This window comes from Scyliorhinus canicula, unplaced genomic scaffold (assembly GCF_902713615.1).
Source record: "Scyliorhinus canicula unplaced genomic scaffold, sScyCan1.1, whole genome shotgun sequence".
Lineage (NCBI taxonomy): Eukaryota > Metazoa > Chordata > Chondrichthyes > Carcharhiniformes > Scyliorhinidae > Scyliorhinus > Scyliorhinus canicula.
Window position 1 is genome coordinate 4730552 of NW_024055500.1, and position 19485 is coordinate 4750036.

General features: G+C 52.2%; 1 protein-coding gene across 3 annotated transcripts in view; it reads left to right on the top strand.

Annotated features, from left to right (window-relative positions):
* Positions 1 to 18925, top strand: part of LOC119960428 (RNA-binding protein 39-like) — a 95880-nt gene extending 76955 nt beyond the window's left edge. For all 3 annotated transcript variants that reach the window (XM_038788148.1, XM_038788147.1, XM_038788149.1), the window contains exons 9-13: positions 4604 to 4741; positions 5863 to 5928; positions 13020 to 13224; positions 13987 to 14076; positions 18634 to 18925. In XM_038788148.1, coding sequence (XP_038644076.1) covers positions 4604 to 4741; positions 5863 to 5928; positions 13020 to 13224; positions 13987 to 14076; positions 18634 to 18656 — 522 coding nt within the window. In that variant the 3' untranslated portion in view covers positions 18657 to 18925. The remainder of the gene's footprint in view (positions 1 to 4603; positions 4742 to 5862; positions 5929 to 13019; positions 13225 to 13986; positions 14077 to 18633) is intronic.
* The last annotated feature ends 560 nt before the right edge of the window (positions 18926 to 19485 follow it).

Here is a 19485-nt window from a genome sequence, read left to right on the forward strand (position 1 = left end):
AAACCCAGCTCAACCCAACCCCACTCAACCCAACCCAACTCAACTCAACTGAACCCAACTCAACCCAACCCAACTCATACCAACTCAACCCAACTGAAGTCAACACAACTCAACCCAACTCATCCCAACTCAACCCAACCCAACCCAACTCAACTCACCTCAACCCAACTCAGCTCACCGCAACCCAACTCACATCAACCCAACTCAACTCATCCCAACTCAACCCAACCCAACCCAACTCAATACAACCCAACCCAAAACAACACAACTCAACTCCACTCAACCCAACACAACTCAACACCACCCAACCCATCTCAACCGAGCCCAACCCAACACAACTCAACCCAACTCACAACCCAACTCAACAGAACCCAACTCAACAGAACCCAACTCAACAGAACCCAACTCAACTCAACCCAGGTCAACCCAACCCAACACAACTTAATCCAACCTAACTCAATTCAACTCAACCCAACCCAACCACACCCAACTCAACCCAACCCAAGAACTCAACCTAACCAACTCAATTCCACTCAACCCAACTCAACTCAACCCAACCTAACCCAATCCAACACAACTCAACTTAACTCAATCCAACTGAACCCAACTGAACCCAACTGAACTAAACACAACTCAACCCAACTCATCCCAACTCAACCCAACTCAACCCAACCCAACTCAATTGAACCCAACTCAACCAACCTAACTGAACCCAACTGAAGTTAACACAACTCAACCCAACTCATTCCAACTCAACTCAACCCAACTCTACCCAACCCAACTCAACCTTACCCAACTCAACTCAACTGAACCCAACTCAACCCAACCCAACTCATACCAACTCAACCCAACTGAAGTCAACACAACTCAACCCAACTCAACCCAACTCATCCAAACTCAACTCAACCCAATCCAACTCAACCTAACCCAACCCAACTCAACCCAAATCAACCCAACCCAACTCAACCGAACTCAACTCAACAAAATGCAACCCAAGTCAACTTAACCCAATCCAACGCAACCAAACCCAACCCAACTCAACCCAACCCCACTGACCCAACTCAACTCAAAACAACTCAAACCAACTCATTCCAACTCAACCCAACCCAACTCAACTCAACTGAACCCAACTCAACTCAACCCAACTCAATTGAACCCAACTCAACCCAACCTAACTGAACCCAACTGAAGTTAACACAACTCAACCCAACTCATTCCAACTCAACCCAACCCAACTCTACCCAACCCAACTCAACCTTACCCAACTCAACTCAACTGAACCCAACTCAACCCAACCCAATTCATACCAACTCAACCCAACTGAAGTCAACACAACTCAACCCAACTCATCCAAACTCAACTCAACCCAATCCAACTCAACCTAACCCAACCCAACTCAACCCAAATCAACCCAACCCAACTCAACCGAACTCAACTCAACACAATTCAACCCAAGTCAACTTAACCCAATCCAACGCAACCAAACCCAACCCAACTCAACCCAACCCCACTGACCCAACTCAACTCAAAACAACTCAAACCAACTCATCCCAACTCAACCCAACCCAACTCAACTCAACTGAACCCAACTCAACTCAACCCAACTCATACCAACTCAACCCAACTGAAGTCAACACAACTCAACCCAACTCATCCCAACTCACCTCAACCCAACCCAACCCAACTAAACTCACCGCAACCCAACTCACATCAACCCAATTCAACTCATCCCAACTCAACCCAACCCAACCAAGCCCAACTCAACCCAACCCAACTCAATACAATCCAACCCAAAACAACCCAACTCAACTCCACTCAACCCAACACAACTCAACCCAACCCAACCCATCTCAACCGAACCCAACTCAACTCAACCCAGCCCAACCAAACACAACCCAACACAACCCAACACAACCCAACACAACCCAACCCAACACAACTCAACCTAACCCAAACCAACCCAACTCAACCCAAACCAACCCAACTCAACTCCACTCAACCCAATACAACCCAACCAAACACAACTCAACTCAACCCAACACAACACAACTCAACCCAACCCAACCCAACTGAACCCAACCCAACCCAATTCAACTTAACCGAACTCAACTCAACCAACCAATTTAACACAACACAAATCAAAATAACCCAACCCAACTCAACACAATGCAATCCAACTCAACTCAACCCAACCCAACTCAACCCAACTCAACCCAACCGATCAACCCAACTCAACCCAACCCAATTCACCTCAACCCTACCCAACCCAACCCAACTCAAACCACCCCAACTCAACCCAACTTAACTAATCTCAGCCCACCCAACACAACTCAACCCAACCCAATACAACCCAACACAACTCCGCTCAACCCAACTCACCTCAACCCAGCCCAACTCAACTCAACCCAACTCAACCTCGCCCAATCTAACTCAACCCAACACAACTCAACTCAACGCAACACAACCCAAACAAACTCAATCCAACCCAACCCAACCTAACCCATCTCGACCCATTTGAACCCAATGTGAACCAACTGAATCCAACTGAACTCAACACAACTCAACACAACTCATCATAACTCAACCCAACCCAACCCATCTCAACCCAACTCAACACAACCAACTCAACTCAACCCAAGTCAACCCAACCCAACACAACGCAACGCAACCCAACTCAACTCAACACAACTCAAATGAACACAACCAAACACAACCCAACACAACCCAACTCGACCCAACCCAACACAACTCAACCCAACCCAACCCAACTGAACCCAGCTCGACCCAATTGAACCCAATGTAACCCAACTGAACCGAACTGAACTCAACACAACTCAACACAACTCAACCCAACTCAACCCAAACCAACACAACTCAACCCAACACAACACAATTCAACTCAACTCAACTCAACTGAACCCAACTGAACCCAAGTGAACCCAGCTCAACTCAACCCAACTCAACCCAACCCAAACCAACCCAACTCAACTCGACTCAACCCAACACAATTCAATACAACCCAACCCAACTCAACCCAACCCAACTCAACTTATCCCAACCCAACCAAATCCAACTCAACACAACTCACCTCATCCCAACTCAACTCAACCCAGCCCAACCTAACTCAACCCAACCAAACCCAACTCAACCCAACCCAACTCAACTCAACACAACTCAACCCAACTAAACACAACCCAACCCAACCCAACTCAACCCAACCCAACGCAACTCATCTCAACCCAACTCAAATCAACTCAACCCAACCCAACTCATCTCAACGCAACCCAACCCAACTCACCCCAACCAACTCAACCCAACCCCAGTGATCCCAACCCAACTCAACCCAACTCAAATTAACTCATCTTAACCCAACTCAAATCAACTCAACCCAACCCAACTCAAATCAACTCAACCCAACTGATCTCAACGCAACCCAACCCAACTCACCCCAACCAACTCAACCCAACCCCACTGATTCCAACCCAACTCAACCCAACCCAACTCAACCCAACCCAACTCAACCGAACCCAACTCAACCGAATGCAACTCAACCCAACCCAACCCAACTCAACCCAACCCAACCCAACTCAATCCAACCTAACTCAACTCAACCCAACGCAACTCAACCCAACCCAACTCAACCCGACTCAACTCAACCCAACCCAACTCATCTCAACTCAACTCAACCCAACCCAATTAATCTCAACCCAACTCAACTCAACCCAACTCACCTCAACCCAACCCTACTAATCTCAACCCAACTCAACCCAACCCAACTCAACTCAACCCAACTCAACCCAACCCAATCCAACTCAACCCAACCCAACTCAACCCAACCCAACCCAACTCAACCCAACCCAACCCAACTCAACCCAACAACCCAACCCATCTCAACTCAACCCAACCCAATCCAACTCAACCCAACCCAACCAAATGCAGCCAATTGGAGTGATCTGATGTGACAATTCCCAACAGCATTTTTCCACCTTATCCCCATAACCCTCCATTCCCTCGCTGAATTAAAACATGTCTATCTTAGTCTTGCACATACTTAACAATCCGACCTCTACGCTGTCTATGGTAAAGAATTCCACTTCCCTCTGAGAGAAGAAATTCCTCCTCATCTCTGTGTGAAATGGGTGACTCCTTACTTTGGTCTAAGCTCTCCCACGCGGGGAAACATCCTCTCAGTATCGACCCTGTCAAACGCCCTGAGAATCTGATATGTCTCAATCAGGTCCCCTTATCATGCTTCTAAACTCCAATGAGTAACAGACCCAACCTACTCAACCTCTCCTCAATAGAAAATCCCTCCCTACCCGGGATTAACATTGTGAACCTTCTCTAGACGACCTCCATCGCCGGTATATCTTTCCTTAGATAAGGGGACCAGAATTGTTCACGGTATTCCAGGTGTGGTCTAACTAGTGCCCTGTATAGTTTTAGCAAGACTTCCCTATTCTTATACTCCATTCCCTTAGGTAGAGTCCAAAATGTCCCATTCATTCTCCCTCCCTGTTTCCTGCCCTTTAACCAATCCTTGATCCACACTAATGTATCACTCCGATCCACCGTATCCCTCCTCCCCCCACAATGTGAACAGGCGGAGAAGAATCGGACAAGCGCTCTGGTCAGCGGGCAACAGAAAGGGCAGGCGGGCCCCACGAGGCTCTATGTGGGATCGCTCCATTCCAACATCACGGAGGAAATGCTGAGGGGGATCTTTCAACCATTTGGAAAGGTGGGTGTTACTCATTCCCGCTCCGTCTCCCACTCATCCTCCCTCTCACTCTGTCACTTCCTGTTTCTCTGCGCCTCTCTCTCTCTCTGTCTCTCTATATCTCTCCCTCGATTCGTCTCTCTGCCTCTCTCTCTGTCTATGTCTCTCTCTCTCTCTCTCCATCTCTGTCCCTCTCTCTCTTTCTGTCCCCCGCTCTGTCTCTTTCTCTCTCTCTTTGTCTCTCCACGTTTCTCTCTCTCTCTCTCTCTGTCTATCTCTCTCACTGTCTCTGTCTCTCTCGGTCTCTCTCTCTGTCTCTTTCTCTCTGTCTCTCTCGGTCTCTCTCTCTTTGTCTCTTTCTGTCTTTCTCTCTCTCTGCGTCTATGTCTCTCATTGTCTCTGTCTCTCTCTCTCTGTCTCTCTCTCTCTTTCTCTGTCTCTCTCTTTGTCCCTCTCGGTCTATCTCTCTGTTTCTCTCTCTCTGCGTGTCTCTCTGTCTGTCTCTCTCTCTGTCTCTCACTCTCTCTGTCCCCCTCTTTCTCTGTCTCTCACTGTCTCTCTCGCTCTTGGTCCCTCCCTCTCTTGGTCTCTCTTTGTCTCTCGGCCTCTATCTCTGTGTCTCTCACTGTCTGTCTCTCTCTCTCTTTCTGTATCTCTCTCTGTCGCTCTGTGTCTCTCTCTCTCTGTTTCTCAATCTCTCTGCCTCCCACTCATGTTCTCTCTGTGTCTCGTCTCAGTTCCTGTCTCTTTCTTTCTCTGCCCCCTCTCTCTCTCTCGATCCCTCTCTGCCTCTCTTCCCCTCTCGATCTCTCCATCTCTCTCACTCACTGTATATGTTTCTCTCCCCCCACCCACCTTACTCTCTCTTCTATATTTCTTTCTCCCTCAGTCTCACTCGCTCGATCCCACATTCTCTGTCTGTCTGCCTCTCTCTCCCTCCCCTTCTCTGTCTCTCTCTCCCTTTCTTTCCCTGTCTGTCTCGCTCTCCTTCTCCCATTCTCTCTGTCTTATTCTCTCCCTGATAGTCACTCTCTCTCCCCTGATAGTCTCTCCCTCTCTCTCTCTGTTTCTTCGCTGTTGCTCTCTCTGTCTCTCACCTTCAGCTCCATCAAATTAATTACTCTGAACTCTCTCTCTCCCAGATTGACAGTTTACATGTGATCAAGGATACAGAGAGCGGCATTTCGAGAGGTTACGCATTTGTGACGGTAAGTTACCCAGCCCCACGGTGACCCTCTCCCACCGGGAATACTGAATACGCTCCCAGGGATCGAATCCCACCATGAAAACATTAGGAATTGAAGTTCAGTTCATAAATCTGGAATTGAGGCCGGGATTCTCCTCCACCCAGCGATGCGGGGGGGACCTGGCGTACCGGAGTGGCGAGAACCACTCCGGAATTCTCCGCACCTTTAGGGGCTAGGCCCACGCCGGAGTGGCTCCCGCTCGGCGCCAACGGATTTGGTGGAGGGGGTGTCGTCCGCCTCCGCCATGGTGGAGGCCGTGGCGGCGGCGGAAGGAAAAGCGTGCCCCCACGGCACAGGCCCGCCCGCCGATCGGTGGGCCCCGATCGCGGGCTAGGCCACCGTGGGGGCACCCCCAAGGAGTCCCATCGCCTCCCTATCTCTGTAACCTCCTCCAGCCCCTACACCCCTCCCTATCTCTGTAACCTCCTCCAGCCCCTACACCCCTCCCTATCTCTGTAACCTCCTCCAGCCCCTACACCCCTCCCTATCTCTGTAACCTCCTCCAGTCCCTACAACCCTCCCTATCTCTGTAACATCCTCCAACCCCCTACAACCCTCACTATATCTGTACCCTCCCCCAGCCCCCTACACCCCTCCCTATCTCTGTAACCTCCTCCAGTCCCTACAACCCTCTCTATCTCTGTAACCTCCTCCAGTCCCTACAACCCTCCCTATCTCTGTAACCTCCTCCAGCCCCTACAACCCTCCCTATCTCTGTAACCTCCTCCAGTCCCTACAACCCTCCCTATCTCTGTAAACTCCTCTAATCACTCCAGCCCTCTCTATCTCTGTAACCTCCTCCAGCCCCTACAACCCTCCCTATCTCCGTAACCTACTCCAGCCCCTACAAACCTCCCTATCTCTGTAACCTCCTCCAGCCCCTACACACCTCCCTATCTCTGTAACCTACTCCAGCCCCTACAACCCTCCCTATCTCTGTAAACTCCTCTAATCACTCCAGCCCTCTCTATCTCTGTAACCTCCTCCAGTCCCTACAACCCTCCCTATCTCTGTAACCTCCTCCAGCCCCCTACAACCCTCCCTATCTCTGTAACCTCCTCCAGACCCAACACCCCTCCCTATCTCTGTAAACTCCTCCAGCCCCTACACCCCTCCCTATCTCTGTAACCTCCAGCCCCGCCAAACCTCCCTATCTCTGTAAACTCCTCTAATCACTCCAGCCTTCTCTATCTCTGTAACCTCCTCCAGCCCCTACAACCCTCCCTATCTCTGTAACCTCCTCCAGCCCCTACAACCCTCCCTATCTCCGTAACCTACTCCAGCCCCTTCAACCCTCCCTATCTCTGTAACCTCCTCCAGCCCCTACACCCCTCCCTATCTCTGTAACCTCCTCCAGCCCCTACACCCCTCCCTATCTCTGTAACCTCCTCCAGTCCCTACAACCCTCCCTATCTCTGTAACATCCTCCAACCCCCTACAACCCTCACTATATCTGTACCCTCCCCCAGCCCCCTACACCCCTCCCTATCTCTGTAACCTCCTCCAGTCCCTACAACCCTCTCTATCTCTGTAACCTCCTCCAGTCCCTACAACCCTCCCTATCTCTGTAACCTCCTCCAGCCCCTACAACCCTCCCTATCTCTGTAACCTCCTCCAGTCCCTACAACCCTCCCTATCTCTGTAAACTCCTCTAATCACTCCAGCCCTCTCTATCTCTGTAACCTCCTCCAGCCCCTACAACCCTCCCTATCTCCGTAACCTACTCCAGCCCCTACAAACCTCCCTATCTCTGTAACCTCCTCCAGCCCCTACACCCCTCCCTATCTCTGTAACCTACTCCAGCCCCTACAACCCTCCCTATCTCTGTAAACTCCTCTAATCACTCCAGCCCTCTCTATCTCTGTAACCTCCTCCAGTCCCTACAACCCTCCCTATCTCTGTAACCTCCTCCAGCCCCCTACAACCCTCCCTATCTCTGTAACCTCCTCCAGACCCAACACCCCTCCCTATCTCTGTAAACTCCTCCAGCCCCTACACCCCTCCCTATCTCTGTAACCTCCAGCCCCGCCAAACCTCCCTATCTCTGTAAACTCCTCTAATCACTCCAGCCTTCTCTATCTCTGTAACCTCCTCCAGCCCCTTCACCCCTCCCTATCTCTGTAACCTCCTCTAATCACTCCAGCCCTCTCTATCTCTGTAACCTCCTCCAGTCCCTACAACCCTCCCTATCTCTGTAACCTCCTCCAGCCCCTACAACCCTCCCTATCTCCGTAACCTACTCCAGCCCCTTCAACCCTCCCTATCTCTGTAACCTCCTCCAGCCCCTACACCCCTCCCTATCTCTGTAACCTACTCCAGCCCCTTCAACCCTCCCTATCTCTGTAAAATCCTCTAATCACTCCAGCCCTCTCTGTCTCTGTAACCTCCTCCAGTCCCTACAACCCTCCCTATCTCTGTAACCTCCTCCAGCCCCTATACCCCTCCCTATCTCTGTAACCTCCTCCAGCCCCCTACACCCCTCCCTATCTCTGTAACCTCCTCCAGCCCCGCCAAACCTCCCTATCTCTGTAACCTCCTCCAGCCCCTACAACCCTCCCTATCTCTGTAACATCCTCCAGCCCCTACAACCCTCCCTATCTCCGTAACCTACTCCAGCCCCTTCAACCCTCCCTATCTCTGTAAAATCCTCTAATCACTCCAGCCCTCTCTATCTCTGTAACCTCCTCCAGTCCCTATAACCCTCCCTATCTCTGTAACCTCCTCCAGCCCCTACAACCCTCCCTATCTCTGTAACCTCCTCCAGCCCCTACAACCCTCCCTATCTCCGTAACCTACTCCAGCCCCTTCAACCCTCCCTATCTCTGTAACCTCCTCCAGCCCCTACACCCCTCCCTATCTCTGTAACCTACTCCAGCCCCTTCAACCCTCCCTATCTCTGTAAAATCCTCTAATCACTCCAGCCCTCTCTGTCTCTGTAACCTCCTCCAGTCCCTACAACCCTCCCTATCTCTGTAACCTCCTCCAGCCCCTATACCCCTCCCTATCTCTGTAACCTCCTCCAGCCCCCTACACCCCTCCCTATCTCTGTAACCTCCTCCAGCCCCGCCAAACCTCCCTATCTCTGTAACCTCCTCCAGCCCCTACAACCCTCCCTATCTCTGTAACCTCCTCCAGCCCCTACAACCCTCCCTATCTCCGTAACCTACTCCAGCCCCTTCAACCCTCCCTATCTCTGTAAAATCCTCTAATCACTCCAGCCCTCTCTATCTCTGTAACCTCCTCCAGTCCCTATAACCCTCCCTATCTCTGTAACCTCCTCCAGCCCCTACAACCCTCCCTATCTCCGTAACCCACTCCAGCCCCTTCAACCCTCCCTATCTCTGTAACCTCCTCCAGCCCCTACACCCCTCCCTATCTCTGTAACCTCCTCCAGCCCCCTACACCCCTCCCTATCTCTGTAACCTCCTCCAGCCCCTACACCCCTCCCTATCTCTGTAACCTTCTCCAGCCCCCTACACCCCTCCCTATCTGTAACCTCCTCCAGCCCCTAAAACCCTCCCTATCTCCGTAACCTACTCCAGCCCCTTCAACCCTCCCTATCTCTGTAACCTCCCCCAGCCGCAACAACCCTCCCTATCTGTAACCTCCAGCCCCCTACACCCCTCCCTATCTCTGTAACCTCCTCCAGCCCCGACAACCCTCCCTATCTCTGTAACCTCCTCCAGCCCCTACACCCCTCCCTATCTCTGTAACCTCCTCCAGCCCCTACACCTTTCCCTATCTCTGTAACCTCCTCCAGCCCCTACAATCCTCCCTATCTCTGTAACCTCCTCCAGCCCCTACAACCCTCCTTATCTCTGTAACCTCCTCCAGCCCCTTCACCCCTCCCTATCTCTGTAACCTCCTCTAATCACTCCAGCCCTCTCTATCTCTGTAACATCCTCCAGTCCCTACAACCCTCCCTATCTCTGTAACCTCCTCCAGTCCCTACAACCCTCCCTATCTCTGTAACTTCCTCCAGCCCGTACAATCCTCCCTATCTCTGAAACCTCCTCCAGCTCCTACAATCCTCTCAATCTCTGTAACCTCCTAAAGCCCCCTACAACCCTCCCTATCTCTGAAACCTCCTCCAGCCGCTATTACCCTCCCTATCTGCAACCTCCTCCTGCTCCTACAATCCTCCATCTCTGTAACCTCCTCCAGTCCCTATAACCCTCCCTATCTCTGTAACCTCCTCCAGCCCCTACAACCCTCCCTATCTCCGTAACCCACTCCAGCCCCTTCAACCCTCCCTATCTCTGTAACCTCCTCCAGCCCCTACACCCCTCCCTATCTCTGTAACCTCCTCCAGCCCCCTACACCCCTCCCTATCTCTGTAACCTCCTCCAGCCCCTACACCCCTCCCTATCTCTGTAACCTCCTCCAGCCCCCTACACCCCTCCCTATCTGTAACCTCCTCCAGCCCCTTCAACCCTCCCTATCTCTGTAAAATCCTCTAATCACTCCAGCCCTCTCTATCTCTGTAACCTCCTCCAGTCCCTATAACCCTCCCTATCTCTGTAACCTCCTCCAGCCCCTACAACCCTCCCTATCTCTGTAACCTCCTCCAGCCCCTACAACCCTCCCTATCTCCGTAACCTACTCCAGCCCCTTCAACCCTCCCTATCTCTGTAACCTCCTCCAGCCCCTACACCCCTCCCTATCTCTGTAACCTACTCCAGCCCCTTCAACCCTCCCTATCTCTGTAAAATCCTCTAATCACTCCAGCCCTCTCTGTCTCTGTAACCTCCTCCAGTCCCTACAACCCTCCCTATCTCTGTAACCTCCTCCAGCCCCTATACCCCTCCCTATCTCTGTAACCTCCTCCAGCCCCCTACACCCCTCCCTATCTCTGTAACCTCCTCCAGCCCCGCCAAACCTCCCTATCTCTGTAACCTCCTTCAGCCCCTACAACCCTCCCTATCTCTGTAACCTCCTCCAGCCCCTACAACCCTCCCTATCTCCGTAACCTACTCCAGCCCCTTCAACCCTCCCTATCTCTGTAAAATCCTCTAATCACTCCAGCCCTCTCTATCTCTGTAACCTCCTCCAGTCCCTATAACCCTCCCTATCTCTGTAACCTCCTCCAGCCCCTACAACCCTCCCTATCTCCGTAACCCACTCCAGCCCCTTCAACCCTCCCTATCTCTGTAACCTCCTCCAGCCCCTACACCCCTCCCTATCTCTGTAACCTCCTCCAGCCCCCTACACCCCTCCCTATCTCTGTAACCTCCTCCAGCCCCTACACCCCTCCCTATCTCTGTAACCTTCTCCAGCCCCCTACACCCCTCCCTATCTGTAACCTCCTCCAGCCCCTAAAACCCTCCCTATCTCCGTAACCTACTCCAGCCCCTTCAACCCTCCCTATCTCTGTAACCTCCCCCAGCCGCAACAACCCTCCCTATCTGTAACCTCCAGCCCCCTACACCCCTCCCTATCTCTGTAACCTCCTCCAGCCCCTACAACCCTCCCTATCTCTGTAACCTCCTCCAGCCCCTACACCCCTCCCTATCTCTGTAACCTCCTCCAGCCCCTACACCTTTCCCTATCTCTGTAACCTCCTCCAGCCCCTACAATCCTCCCTATCTCTGTAACCTCCTCCAGCCCCTACAACCCTCCTTATCTCTGTAACCTCCTCCAGCCCCTTCACCCCTCCCTATCTCTGTAACCTCCTCTAATCACTCCAGCCCTCTCTATCTCTGTAACATCCTCCAGTCCCTACAACCCTCCCTATCTCTGTAACCTCCTCCAGTCCCTACAACCCTCCCTATCTCTGTAACTTCCTCCAGCCCGTACAATCCTCCCTATCTCTGAAACCTCCTCCAGCTCCTACAATCCTCTCAATCTCTGTAACCTCCTAAAGCCCCCTACAACCCTCCCTATCTCTGAAACCTCCTCCAGCCGCTATTACCCTCCCTATCTGCAACCTCCTCCTGCTCCTACAATCCTCCATCTCTATAACCTCCTCCAGCCCCACAACCCTCCCTATCTCTGTAACCTCAAGCCCTAGACAACCCTCCATAGCTCTGTAGTCTCCTCCAGTCCCCTACAACTCTCCCTACCTCTGTAACCTCCTCCAGCCCCTACTACCCTCCGTCTCTGTAATCTCATCCAGCTCCATACAACCCTCCCTATCTCTGTAACCTCTTCCAGCCCCTACAGCCCTCCCTATCTCTGTAATCTCATCCAGCCCCATACAATCCTCCCTATCTCTGTAACCTCCTCCAGCCCCCTACAACTCTCCCTATCTCTGCAACTCCTCCAGCCCCCACATCCCTCATTATCTCTGTAACCTCCTCCACCCCCTACAATCCTGCCCATCTCGAAACTCCTTCAGTCCCCCCAACCCTCCCTACCTCTGTAACCTGCTCCAGCTCCTAGAAACCTCACTATCTCTGTCACGTCCCCCAGCCCTTAAAACCGTCCCTATCACCATCCCAACTGGGGAATATATCGGCCATTCCTTGACAATGGCCGGGTCAAAATCCTGGAACTCTCTAGCAGCACGGTGGGTGCACCTACACCACACGGGGCCGTAGCGGGGTCAAGATGGCGGCTCACCCACCACCTTCTCGAGGGGTAATTAGGAATGGGGAACGTCCACCTCCTGCAAATTATTTTTTTAAAAACTCCTGTCGTTGTCAAGGAGAGAGTAGGCCCAAACACAGCCTGTGATTTCGCTCCTGGCTTGCTGTGAGAGACTCGGCCTTGGGAAGCAGGTTGGACGATCGTTCTATGTGCCTGGGAGTGGCTAAGCTTGAATAGTTGTGTGTCTTCTCATTCCTGCTCCGATAGGTGAGACTAGGAACAGGCTGGAGGCTGAGCCATTGTTCCGAGGCCTCTGGGAGGTGGTAGGCCCGAAACGGAGCCTGCGCAATCTGCAGCTGAGTTTCTGCAGCGACTAGGCTGCAACTGAGGCCTGCACTGGGCCTTCTAGTCCTCAGGAACTTCCTGCCTCTCTCCCTGAGCTTGAATTTCAGTGAATTAATGTATTCCATGTCCTCATCCACCACCCCCCCCCCCCTCCCCCCCATCCATTTGCTCGCGGGCAGTTCTCGGAATCGGAGAGCGCCCAGAGGGCGTTGGAACAGCTCCACGGTTTCGAGCTGGCAGGACGACCGCTGAAAGTTGGCTTGGCATCGGATCGATCGGAAATGGAGGGACCGATATCCTTCATGGACAATGACGAGGCTGACAGGGCTGGGATAAGCCTGGGGCCCACTGGGCGTCTACATCTTATGGCACGGCTGGCAAAAGGTAAGATACTGGCTGGGGTGGGTTATATATATATATATATAGAATAACAGATACCCGGGAGTGAGTTACAGACTGGAATCTAATCGAGGTGTTCGGGGTGGTTTATATATAGAATAACAGATACCCGGGAGTGAGTTACAGACTGGAATCTAATCGAGGGGTTCAGGGTGGTTTATATATAGAATAACAGATCCCCGGGAGTGAGTTACAGACTGGAATCTAATCGAGGGGTTCAGGGTGGTTATATATAGAATAACAGATACCTGGGAGTGAGTTACAGACTGGAATCTAATCGAGGGGTTTGGGGTGGTTTATATATAGAATAACAGGTGCCCGGGAGTGAGTTACACACTGGAATCTAATCGAGGGGTTCGGGATGGTTTATATATAGAATAACAGATACCCGGCAGTGAGTTACAGACTGGAATCTAATCGAGGGGTTCGGGGTGGTTTATATATAGAATAACAGATACCCGGGAGTGAGTTACAGACTGGAATCTAATCGAGGGGTTCAGGGTGGTTTATATATAGAATAACAGATACCCGGGAGTGAGTTACAGACTGGAATCTAATCGAGGGGTTCAGGGTGGTTTATATATAGAATTACAGATGCCTGGGAGTGAGATACAGACTGGAATCTAATCGAGGGGTTCGGGGTGGTTTATATATAGAATTACAGATGCCTGGGAGTGAGTTACAGACGGGAATCTAATCGAGGGTTTCGGTGATGTTTATTTGATCGGCTCCATTTTGTTCCTGCAGGCTCTGGGATTGAAATTCCTTTTGCAACTCAGGCGGCTCTGCAGTTGACCTCCTCATTCGCGTTTGGAGGTCCCCGTGCTACGATCACAGGTGAACCCCCCCCCCCCCCCCCCCTCCCACCCACCCACCCGACGGGAGTGACTGCGGCGAGTGTTGTGGGGAATGTGCGTCGGATCTTAAACCGTGCCCTCGCGTTGCCCTTCCCGATCGAAACGACGGGTTGGGGGGAGTTGGGGTGGTGGTTGGGGGGGGGGGGGGGGGGGGCATGGTCCGTGTGGACTGGGTTTGTGAGGGGATGGGGGGAGGTGTGGTGGTGAGGAAGGGTAGGGGATGTCGCAAGGTTGTGGGAGGGGCTTCATTGGCCTGGGGTGAACATTTGGCAGGTTGGGGAGCGGAGTTGGAAGTTCAGGGTCGCTCTTCTTTGATGCTGGTTTAGAACATAGACCATTACAGCGCAGTACGGGCCCTTCGGCCCTCGATGTTGCGCCGACCTGTGAAACCATCTGAAGCCTATCTGACCTACACTATTCCGTTTTCATCCATATGTCTATCCAGTGACCACTTAAATGCCCTTAAAGTTGGCGAGTCTACTACTGTTGCAGGCAGGGCGTTCCACACCCCTACTACTCTCTGAGTATAGAAACTGCCTCTGACATCTGTCCTATATCTATCACCCCTCAATTTAAAGCTATGTCCCCTCGTGTTGGTCATCACCATCCGAGGAAAAAGACTCTCACTGTCCACCCTATCTAACCCTCTGAAGAGTGGACATCGAGTTCGTAGTGTTGGGGAGGGTTAATCTTTTGGGGGGGGGGGGCGAGGTGGGGGGGTTGTTGGATTTCATAGGTGCCTGCGGGATTTGAAGGGGGGGGGCGTGTCTGAATGGTGGGGAGGGTGTTTCAGGCATCTGGCGAGGGCGTTTGAAGGGCAGAGGGATGGGGATGGAGGAGTGGGGAGGGGGTGCGTTTTCTGGGGGAGGTGCCGAAAGGGCGGGGGAGGTGGGATAATGGGTGAGGGAGGGGCTTTAGTGTCCGGGGGAATGTGTTAGATGGGTGGGAGAGGGGCTTTGAATGGGTAAGGGGGGGGGGTGAGGTCTGGGGGAGGGGTTTGTTGTCTGGGTGAAGGACCTGAGGTCGGGGGGGGAGGGGTGTGAGGTCTGGGGGAGGGTTTTGATGTCTGAGGGAGGGGTGTGAGGTCATGGGGAGGGGATTGAGGCCTTGGGGAGGGATGGGAGGCCTGGCAGAGGGATCTAACGTGTAGGGAAGTGGTCTGATGTTGGGGGTGTGGTCTAATGTGGGGGGGGAGGGGTATGAGGTGTGGGGGAGTGGTCTGATGTTAGGGGTGCGGTCTAATGTGACGGGGAGGGGTCTGAGGTCAGGGGTGGGGTCTGAGGTCAGGGGTGGGGTCGGAGGTGTGGGGGAGGGGTCTGATGTGTGGGGGAAGGGTCTTAGGTATGGGGGAGGGGTCTAAGGTGTGAGGGAGGGGTCTGTGGTGTGGGGGAGGGGTCTGATGTGTGGTGAAGTGGTCTGGGGTGTGAGGTGTTCGAGTTCTGGGGAGGGGTTTGAGATCTGATGGAGGGGGCTGAAGTCTGGGGGAGAGGTTCGAAGGCTGGCGGAGGGAGGTCTTATGCCTGGGGGAGGGGCTTGGATGACGGGTAGGTTGTCGGTGGGCGTTTGAAGTGTGACGGAGTGTTTCTCTGGGTGGGGCAGAAGTTTGAGGTCTGGTGAGAGGGTTTTGTCCGGGGGAGGGAGGGATTTGAGGTCAGAGTGGGTTTCAAGGCCTTGGGGAGGGGCTTGAGGTCTGGGAGAGTGGTGTGAGGCCTGGGGGAGGGGTTTAACGTCTGGGGGAGGGGTTTGAAATGGAATGAATAAAATGGAAATGGCTTATTGTCACGAGTAGGCTTCAAATGAAGTGACTGTGAAAAGCCCCTAGTCGCCACATTCCGGTGCCTGTTCGGGGAGGCCGGTACGGGAATTGAACCGTGCTGCTGGCCTGCCTTGGTCTGCTTTCAAAGCCAGCTATTTAGCCCAGTGTGCTGAACCAGCCCCTGGCTGGGGCCAGTTTGAGGTCTGGGGAGTTGTTTGAGGTCTGGGAGAGGGGTGTGAGGTCTGGAGGAGGGGTTTGAGGTCTGGAGGAGGGGTTTGAGGTCTGGGGGAGGGGTGTGAGGTCTGGGGGAGGGGTTTGAGGTCTGGGGGAGGGGCCTGAGGTCGAGGGGAGGGTTTGAGATCTGAGGGAGGGGTTTGAGGTCTGGGGGAGGGGTTTGAGGTCTGGGGGAGGGGCCTGAGGCCTAGGGGAGGGTTTGAGATCTGAGGGAGGGGTTTGAGGTCTGGGGGAGGGGTTTGAGGTCTGGGAGAAGGGTTTGAAGTCTGGGGGGAGCAGTTTGAGGTCTGGGAGAAGGTTGGGGTTTGGGGGAGGGGTTTTAGGTCTGGGGCAGGTTTGTGATGGGGGGAGGGATTTGGAGGTTGCGGAGGGTCTTTGGAAAGGCGGGGGTGTGGGTTTGAAGGGTTGGGACGTGCATTTTGATGAGTGGGGACAGCACTTCGATGGGCCGAGAAGGGGCTTGAAGAATGGGAGTGGGGGGAGGGGGGGGGGGTGCGGTGTTTGGAATGATGTGGAGTCTGAAGTGTCGGGGAATGTTTGGAAGGATAGTGGAAGGTATGAAAGATGGAGGGTGGGAGGAAATTTAATAGGATCCTGATTCTAATTGTCCATCTTTCTCTCACTGTGAACCCTCCCAAAGGCTCAGATCCTCCCCCAGACCCCACTCCATTGCTCCAGGTCCCAAGTAGGCTTCAAAGAAGTTCCTGTGAAAAGCCTCCCAGAGGCCAATATCAAATTGGAAAAACATTGGGTCATAAGAACATAATTGTGGATAGCACAATTGCTTCACAGCTCCAGGGTCCCAGGTTCGATTCCGACTTGGGCCACTGTCTGTGTGGAGTCTGCACATCCTCCCCGTGTGTGCGTGGGTTTCCTCCGGGTGCTCCGGGTTCCTCCCACAGTCCAAAGATGCACAGGTTAGGTGGATTGGCCGTGCTAAATTGCCCTTAGTGTCCAAAATTGCCCTCAGTGTTGGGTGGGGTTACTGGGTTATGGGGATAAGGTGGAGGTGTTGACCTTGGGTAGGGTGCTCTTTCCAAGAGCCGGTGCAGACTCGATGGGCCGAATGGCCTCCTTCTGCACTGCAAATTCTATGATATCTCCATGATAAGAACTAGGAGCAGGAGTCGGCCATCTGGCCCCTCGAGCCTGCTCCACCATTCAATGAGATCATGGCTGATCTTTTGTGGACTCAGCTCCACTTTCCGGCCCGAACACCATAACCCTTTATTCTTCAAAAAACTATCTATCTTTACCTTAAAAACATTTACTGAAGGAGCCTCAACTGCTTCACTGGGCAAGGAATTCCATAGATTCACAACCCTTTGGGTGAAGAAATTCCTCCTAAACTCAGTCCTAAATCTACTTCCCCTTATTTTGAGACTATGCCCCCTAGTTCTGCTTTCACCCGTCAGTGGAAACAAGCTGCCCGCATCTATCCTTTCTATTCCCTTCATGTGTTTCTATAAGATCCCCCTCATCCTTCTAAATTCCAACGAGTCCCAGTCTACTCAACCTCTCCTCGTAATCCAACCCCTTCAGCTCTGGGATTAACCTAGTGAATCTCCTCTGCACACCATCCAGCGCCAGTACGCCCTTTCTCAAGTATGGAGACCAAAACTGAACACAATACTCCAGGTGTGGCCTCACTAACACCTTATACAGTTGTAGCATAACCTCCCTAGTCCTAAACTCCATCCCTCTAGCAATGAAGGACAAAATTCCATTCGCCTTATTAATCACCTGCTACACCTGTAAACCAACTTTTTGCGACTCATGCACTAGCACACTCAGGTCTCTCTGCACAGCAGCATGCTTTAATATTTCATCATTTAAATAATAATGCCGTTTGCTGTTATTCCTACCAAATGGATAACCTCACTTGGAGACTAATAAAAAATTGGCGAAAATGAAAATGAAAATGAAAATCGCTTATTGTCACGAGTAGGCTTCAATGAAGTTACTGTGAAAAGCCCCTAGTCGCCACATTCCGACACCTGTTCGGGGAGGCTGGTACGGGAATCGAACCGTGCTGCTGGCCTGCTTGGTCTGCTTTAAAAGCCAGCGATTTAGCCTTGTGAGCTAAACCAAATCGGGGTGGGGGAGGGTGGAGCTGAGTCCACAAAAGTGGGGGGGGGGGGGGGTTCATTTAGAGATCGATTGCAAACTGCGAAGTCTGACAATCACTTCAAGACCAATTGAAAATTGCGGGTCACTGAGAGTTCAATTGTAATTTGGGAAACTCAGGGGTTACTTCAAGAGCAAATACAGAGAGGCTAAAATTGGGATCACTTGGGAGCACATCATAAACAGATTCCTTGGAGTCACGTGGAGACCAAGAGGCTAAAATTCGGATTAATTATGAACCCATTGTAAATAGCGAAGTCTCAGGGTCACCAATTGTAAGGGGATTAACATTGAAGGTCACTGAGAGATCAATTGTAAATAATGAAACCCCAGGTTCCTAATATCAACAAGGTGGAGGTGGATTAGGCTTCTTCTGCTCTGTGTAATCGAACTGAAATTAATTTTGTTTGCCTCCTTCAGAAGACACATCAACCTCGGAATGAATCTATCCAATGGTGAATCTACGGAGAAATCCTAGCCGAACGGGGCGAATGACTCATTTGAGGATTTCACCAGAGATGCAAATACCTCCCACTTCATAGAAATATGATGTGTACATAACAAGCTTGGTTACCTGGCCAAACTATTTAGAAAGTTGGATTAGGACAGGAATTAATTCAGGACCGTCTGAAGTCAAACCCTCCCTGATCTCCTCTCTATTTAACCCCGTGCTGTACCTGTCCCGGGAGTGTTTGATGGGGGTGTAGAGGGAGCTTTACTCTGTATCTAACCCCGTGCTGTACCTGTCCTGGGAGTGTTTGATGGGGACAGTGTAGAGGGAGCTTTACTCTGTATCTAACCCCGTGCTGTACCTGTCCTGGGAGTGTTTGATGGGGACAGTGTAGAGGGAGCTTTACTCTGTATCTAACCCCGTGCTGTACCTGTCCTGGGAGTGTTTGATGGGGACAGTGTAGAGGGAGCTTTACTCTGTATCAAACCCCGTGCTGTCCCTGTCCTGGGAGTGTTTGATGGGGACAGTGTAGAGGAAGCTTTACTCTGTATCTAACCCCGTGCTGTACCTGTCCTGGGAGTGTTTGATGGGGACAGTGTAGAGGGAGCTTTACTCTGTATCTAACCCCGTGCTGTACCTGTCCTGGGAGTGTTTGATGGGGACAGTGTAGAGGGAGCTTTACTCTGTATCTAACCCCGTGCTGTACCTGTCCTGGGAGTGTTTGATGGGGACAGTGTTGAGGGAGCTTTACTCTGTATCTAACCCCGTGCTGTACCTGTCCTGGGAGTGTTTGATGGGGACAGTGTAGAGGGAGCTTTACT